This window comes from Opisthorchis viverrini, assembly GCF_000715545.1.
Source record: "Opisthorchis viverrini unplaced genomic scaffold opera_v5_130, whole genome shotgun sequence".
NCBI lineage: Eukaryota > Metazoa > Platyhelminthes > Trematoda > Opisthorchiida > Opisthorchiidae > Opisthorchis > Opisthorchis viverrini.
Genome location: NW_008751788.1, coordinates 907,473 through 915,190, shown reverse-complemented (window position 1 = coordinate 915,190; position 7,718 = coordinate 907,473). Strand labels below are relative to the sequence as shown.

The following is a 7,718-nucleotide window of genomic DNA, read 5'->3' as shown; positions in this document are numbered from 1 at the left end:
TGGTATAATCTCCTTCTAGGATCAGGCAACTAAGTGCCGCTGCAACGAAATGCTTCTGAAGTACACGGAAAGTACATTGGTGGCATGGAATAAGTGTATAGCCGCTGAACCATGCTGAGAGAAGTTCTTCTGGCTTTTTCAGTTTTCAGTATTCTGCAGTATGGTTACAACGAACTCGTCAACTTGATTTGGATTGGTCGGTCAGCTTAACTGATTGAATAAGTGAAGGACAATGGCCACCACTGTGCTTTTCCCCCACAATCAAAACGTTTTTCAAAATGCCCCGATAGCGTGTGTAATGAACAGTACATTTGGCCCATTCTGCTGCCTAATGCCACGTGTTTCCCCTGATAGACAAGTCGAAAAACTCACTTCTAAGTAGAGACATTAGATAATTTTGCCACAAGTAGTTTAGATCTAGCATGCTCTGGCATACCAGCCTGTTCAGAAATAAGGAAAATAAAAAATGAAAAAAAATCGTTCAGCTGTAACGCCCTTCCGGTGCCTAGCTGCCATGCTACCCGAAGGTTGCACGAGGGCTGGGATACTGCCAGGTTGCCCAAGCCTAGATAGGGGAAGTCGGGAGGCAGAGGTCGGGTTCGAACCACGGACCTTCCGGTCAGTAAATTCACGCTCTAACCACTTGAGGCATCTCGCCCCCCCCCCCAGAAATAAGGAAAGGTATTGCAATATCAGTTTACGGATAGTCAATCAACCCTGGTGATCAACTCATGCCATATTTAGGCGTGCGTAAAAACGATGCCCCAGTCTCTGCCGCTGACAATATTATCTCAATTTACTAAACTCAACAATGATAGCAGTACCACTGACCACTTCACCTACGGTTTACTTGGATAAACAGAGTCACATGTGTAAAAGTTCATGGAAGCGATTGACACTGAAAGCCTAAAACCTAGTTTGAAGGCTGAGCAACAGCTGTTTTTTTACCGCAGTGGACGTGGGGGACAAAGAAATTTCACCGAGTTGCTATCGATTTTCTGTCAGGTACTCAAAGTAGCACCCTTACAAGAGAGTCTTACATGTTATTTGGTATTCGATACTGAAGGGCGATTCAAAATACTTCCATATATGAGGGTCTGCCTTCCGAAAGTAGTGATGGTATATGACCGTTTTAAATCAGATAATCAATGTACTTTTGCTTGGTTTGACTCTGTGTATCGTTTTCGCTCCTATTCACTGTAAGACACGTCGAGCATGACTGGCATTTTCCTTTGTCCAAGACAGCTTGCCAATGTTTTGTTTGAAACTCACGACAACAGAACTTGATGATTTCTGGATTGTTGATGCATTTTGCACATGTGATCGGACAAAAGTGTCTGAATTAACTCAGTCGATTAGCAAATGGAACTGGCCGATAGACAAAAACATATCCGCCCGTTTTCCTTTCAAGTTGAGCGCACAATAATGCAAGATTTTACCCCAAAACACCCGTCACAAAGTTGCATTCTAACTTTATTTATCACGCAAGTGATGAATATACTAGTTCGTTTCCCAAGCTTGTCTGACCGTCTTTAGACGAATGTGCAAAACGTTGTTGAGTGTAGTCCCGTTTACAAAAGAACAGACTAAGTGGCTTCGGTTCAAATTACCTCGGAAGTTTAGCGCATTCGGCGTGTACGAACAGAGTTGCAGACATCATTAGGCCCAAAAAATCAATCGATACTCTAAACTCCATTCCGACGCAAGCCAAAGGATGCCGATACAACACCCTTATTCGGTGGATGTTCACCACAATGGTCGTATTGGAAAGGTCACCAGTCAATGCAGACAAATGAACACCAATTCGAGATTAAGAATGATTCAACTAATTATTCATGATCAGTCGATCCGAAATTCACGGAATATATCGGTTTAATCCTCAAAATAACTACTGTAAACTAAGATGGTTTTGTTTCTATCTCCTTCTCTGTCATTTGCTGGTTTGTTTATAGTATTGAACCGGGAGCATACCGACGTTATATCTAAAAGTATACAGTCCTGATGTATAAACCTACACATATCTATGGGTTCTAATTATCCAAATACTTGCTTCTGAAAGCGAAACTAGAATTAAAATGCGTTTCATGTCTCCCGGTGCGTAGACTTTTGATTAAGAAAGACGATTGAAGACAGAACGACAGGTTTAACGGTGGATACTACTGAGGGGTACATGCGAGTAGTATGTTTTCTCGTAAATCCGCTTTGCGTCTCTAGAAAAGTGAGATCTATTGTGGAATTTGTGAAGTCACATTAGCTTGCACTTGAGCAACAGTCAATGAACATCCGGAAAATTCAGCAAGACGCGTTGGAGGAGATGACATTCAGTTTATTTAAACAAGATGCATATGAGAGTTTTGCTTTCCTATCCAATAGTCTGTAACTGTTTAGTTGGCGTTTTCTAAGAAATAACTCCGTAGCGAAGACCTTCTTCCTTTCACAGGTAACTTAGCCATGAATCGAATAGAACAAGCTACAGGCACTACCAGCCAACTATTTTATTATAATAGACATTTTATCATCCAAGATGAACTTAAAACCTCTCCACGAAATGTTCCGTACAAGACTAAGATACTGTGATCAGAAAAATAGCTACTCTACTAGCAACCGATTCGAAATGCTTTGAAGGAGACCATTAGTTGCATAATGCTTTTAACTGCAAAACCTTTACGAGAGAAGTGAAACATTTTCGTGCCAAAATGTTGCATTTTGTTGCGTATGCGCTCAAAACCGAAAACCATCTTAATCTTCATTCATATTCTTGCAGCTCACCAACTTTTATTGTCCACTGAAGCACTCATAACTCTGGTGTAAAAGTCTGATGGAACAATTTCCTAGCATTGCTCAGACCCCTAGATGCCTAAATGGGGCTCAAAAGTTTGGACTGGTACTTTGAACTCAATCGCCGATTGCTTTAGTTCATCAAATTCAACTCCATTGTGCGAATACGGGATGTTTCAATAAGTGAAATTTTTTCCGGTCAAAAAACACTATTTATTAATCTGTTGCATCAGAAGAATTTATACTTATTTGTGCTCTACCCACCCCCAGGTTTATGTAGGTGTTTACCCCAAAAGAATAAGCACGTATCGACAATCTTGCGCTGAATGCGGTTGATAATTCTTATGGTGGGCGTGGTTGCGACGGACAATGGTGAATCATGCGCCATCATTTTAAAGACCATATTCAGGCTTCTTCAACTGCATCAAGCTGTACCCTGAGCAGATTCAGACAGTCGGAGAATGCCTTAATCCAGTAAAGTGAGAAGTGACCTAGTTAGTCCTGCATCCTCCTTATCATCGACAACACGACATCAGTGTTCAACATCGACGCTTCACTGCCGTACAACCATGATTTATTTGAAGGCATTATTGTAAAGAAAAGAGTAGAGGTGGACAGGGAAGCGAAGCGACTTAAGCTTACCACAATGCTTACGAGGTGCTTATACCTCCAGACACTCACGCAAACGGTCCGGATAGAAACTGACAACAAGAACGCCACCGACATCGGTTGACGGCCACAACTTGTGGTGTTTCCAACCAGGCACAGGGAGGATCACGCGGTCCCCATCCTGGAAGACGAGTCGCGTCGACAGCACCCAAGCGTTTCGTGATTTCCTTCATTTCCCTCTGCCCGGTCAAGAACCGTCCACCTCTCTGTTTACGCCACTCTGAATTAGGCATGGAAAACAGCACTCTCTTCGGCAAACAATGGTTCGGCATACGCAACACATGTCCCAACCAACGCAGCTTCTGGTACTGGACACATTCTTCAACGGAACTGCTCGTTGAACAACCGAAAACGCGCTTTCTAGCCACTTCGTTACGCCAGTCCTGGGTGCATATGTGATAATCAAAGTTCTAATAAATGTAAATTCCAAAAATACCTAACTTATTGGGTACATGTTGGAAAAAACGTTTGGGTTCAGATTGCTTTCCTCGTTTTTGCTTGATTCAACAACGAACATATGCAGCTGACTTTTTTTGGATTTTCCACGTTTTGTGATTCCTAATTACCAGGTTAGCATAAACTCATCGTGCATATTTGTACAGATTCAAATATTGGTAAAGTTGCACATTCCAAAATTATCATCCTGCCTCGCTTTCTACAATCGTCGAATGACAAATGGTCTAGTTTATATCAGCTTTATTTTAATGGGCCGGTTAAATTCTATGCATGGAACTACTTATATATACTACTAAATATCTCCTCGGAGGCACTTCGATGTACTATCTGACGTTTCAGCTGGGTCATGTATCGGTCATTGTACAGCACATTCATTTGAGGACTGGACTGCCCCAAAACTACGTGGATTAGCAATTGATTGTTTGATCCTGTCCAAAAACATGGAAACTCACGAGGTATTACGAGCTTCAAGTAGGATAAACTTGGCTGTCGAACAGTTTCCACCGTATGCGTCTTCGCGTTCTGTCAAGATTTTTTCGGTGTCTGTAATATAGCTCCAAATGGAATGCTGCGAGACTTGTGTGTAACATATCCATCTGAACAAATTCACTGAGCGGAGCTGAGACATCCATGCAAGCAACATCAGTTTGCAAACTTACGTTTATCCACAGTGCTTTCTAGTGTGTGCCGCATGTGACAAAAAAGTCAACTATTAAAGATTGCAGATTTGAAAAGCAGTATTCAGGAAATATTCAGTAAATAAGCGTTATGACCCACGAAATTACTACTTTACTGGCGAGGATAATCAGGCCAGAATTTGTCACGGTTCAAAACGAAAGCGAAGGCACTGGTGAGTTCCATCTTAATGCAAGTTCCCCGGTTACACTTGCCATATACTAAACGGTTTAGAAACGTAAAGCTTTTTCGCAGTCGCTGGTACCCACTTCGCAAAGCTACATGAGTTCCATCTTAATGCAAGTCCTCCGGTTACACTTGCCATAAACTAAATGGTTTTGAAACGTAAAGCTTTTTCACAGTCGCTGGTACCCACTTCGCAAAGCTACAGTCAACTGTATTTGCACAAGCGGTAGCCCAAACTACAGACTCTCAGTGACCGGAGACTTGTCAGTGTGGTATTAAAGTCCATTGCTCACTGTCCTCTTAAAAATGCTGACGGCGAAAGCCAATTTATGGACGTATTCAAAACACCACATTAACCGATGCTTAGCGATTATCAGTTTTTTTCACTTTTAAGGTAATGAAGTTAGCAGAAAGGCTCAACAACAAACGGAAATGGACGATTCGTGGCATTTAGCAAAAAAGTACTGACACAGCTATTCTGACGAACTTGACCTATTGGCTTTCAGGCAGTAAGATCATGGCCACACTAGGTTGCCTATGCGGCTGACTTCATAAATGTCATAAGGCAACGCGTGTTTACTAAACTAGATGGTATGGTGTGGAACGCAGAATGCTGTTTACAGCTGTTGTGACAAGCAAACCGCCCAAGTGTGGTCAAATCCAGGATACACTATGAAACTCTGTACAGTACAGTTAGAAAATGCAAAAACCCATGTGTTCGTGACCTTTTTTCATGGAGGTCTGATGTGCATCCTCGTTGTTGGAACTGACGGAATAAAAGGTCATCTGAGAAATGCTCGTGGGCTAGGAGAGGAACTCCATTGAACACAGTGATGACCTTGAATAAAACAAAGGATATTCACATCAACCTTTGAAAAGAAAATGAATCGAGCAGGTTCTTTTTTTCGGAAGATTTTTTCACCCAAACAAATTTTTTTCAGAAATAACTGAAAAAGCATTGAAAACAGAAAAAAATGTTTACATTAACTGACGGGCTGAATGACAAAGTTTTTCAGTGTAAAAAACAGTGAAAAAGTGCTTGAAAGTCGACCGGTACTTGAAACTGCACTTTGCTTAACTAGATCAATTTGAGATTACATTACAGTCTGGCGTAAGTTTGTCACTTCACGTTTTTTGTTTGACAAACAAATGGAACGGGGTACGCCACTCCAAACATGATGAAATTAATTTAGCCAATCATCTATGTGTTGGTGAGTATTTTGAAGTCCTTTTGCGCCCCTCCTCACAAAACCCATTCCACGTTTGTGTGTCAGCCATTGGTAATTCTCTCTTGTTAGAAACCTCAAAAAGGGGAAACTCTGTGACTATGAGATAAAGTCGAATGCGTATTTGTTTAATAGAAATGGGAGTAAAACAGACGAAGTTATTTGTGGCCAAATTAGTTTTGATTTGGCAGGTACACTCATTTCAAATTCCTCTCTAACCTTTGTGAAGATAACGACAAAAAACCAAAGACTTTTGAGTTGGAACCACCCACGTTTTGTGACTAAGTACGGTCCTTCCGGTACGTGGGTTCTGTTGATGCTCTCTCTCAAATATCAGTAGTGTTGCCTTCAGATCTCTCGGCTTTGTTAAAAAAGGTGGACGAGTTCTTGATCGGACGAATTTTGGAACGTTATGATATACTTAGCTATACTATTTCTAAACAGTTCTCATAAACTGAATTTATTCATTTGTTTATTTGATTGCGTAACGGTTGTTTAGTTTAGATATGAAATCTGAACTACTTGCTGTGAACTATCAGCCTCGTTGCTATAGGAATTATACACATGACGAACTGCACTTCTGTAGAGCTTGGTAAGTGCTGATTAATAAATCAGACATTCAAATTTAAAACGGATATAAGATAGGTGCTTTCATAGTTGAATTGATCGTCAGACATGTAAATTGCTACCAGTGCTCACAAGGAAATGAAAATGAGAGCATGCAAACAACTGTACCGTGGGCAAATTGAGCCGATCGACCGATCCGTGAGTCGGCAGATCCAGTGTCTATGGAAGTGTAAAATGTATTTTCAGTCAAAAGAGAGAAAAGAACAAACGAGCATATATTTGAGATAATCAGTGTGTAGATAGATAGCTTTTGTCGAACTCAGTTACCGGCACTAATTGCTAAGCTGGTGTTGTGCGTTTCTTTTTAGCGCACAACAAGTTGAAAGGCTATCGCGATCTAATTTTAACCAACTTGAAGTGAAGCATATTCCGATGATAACACGCGTTATCTTCAGTGGCACATTTCTTTTCAGTTTGTAGCTAGGAAAGGTCGTATCAAAGGATACAATTGGGGATTCATTGGCCTCTTGTCTGATGACAGGACTTTGCATGTAGGCACTTACGACCTACTTATGGTTAGCGTAAAATTGAGATAAGCATAGGTGAGTATGCCCCGGAAGCTCGTGGGCTACCAGCCATGTTACGTATGATGGGGGCAGTACTACGCACATTCCCCCCAACTGCTCGCATGTGCTCGGCTGAAGCACCAAGGAAGGCACCTCCGATTTAAGAGTGACAGGTTGGGATCCTACCTGTCTAAGACGGCCTTTATAAGTATGGCTACATGTGTGGAATTATGTAGGTGAAAAGAGCTCATCAATCTGGATGCTCGCCCATACTGATACTGAAATCAGTCAATGACATTCGGATGAACTGACCAAAATCACCCCGAACTTTAGTATGCACTTTGCAGCTACAAAGTGTAAGGTCATGTTCGTGGACGTGCAGTCACTGAACACGCCACTTACGATCCAGGGAGAGGCACTGGAAGTTGTGGAGCGTTTTCCGTAACTTGGAAGTTGTATTAGTTCTGATTGTAGTGTGACAGATGAGACCAATGCACAAAACTGCAAGGCTCTGGTCGCGTTTGCTAATTTGAGACACTTATGGCGTCAAACTGGTGTATCCCTGAATCTCAAGGGACGTGTGTATCATGCTACA

General features: G+C 41.6%; 1 protein-coding gene across 1 annotated transcript; it reads left to right on the top strand.

Annotated features, from left to right (window-relative positions):
• Window positions 1-466: 466 nt before the first annotated feature.
• T265_06395 (hypothetical protein) lies at window positions 467-7,434 on the top strand (the record flags this gene model as incomplete). Its single annotated transcript, XM_009171643.1, has 4 exons — window positions 467-706; window positions 3,278-3,466; window positions 3,541-3,834; window positions 7,360-7,434. 4 exons carry the CDS (start codon window positions 467-469, stop codon window positions 7,432-7,434), a joined length of 798 nt encoding a protein of 265 aa, XP_009169907.1.
• Between the last annotated feature and the right edge of the window lie 284 nt (window positions 7,435-7,718).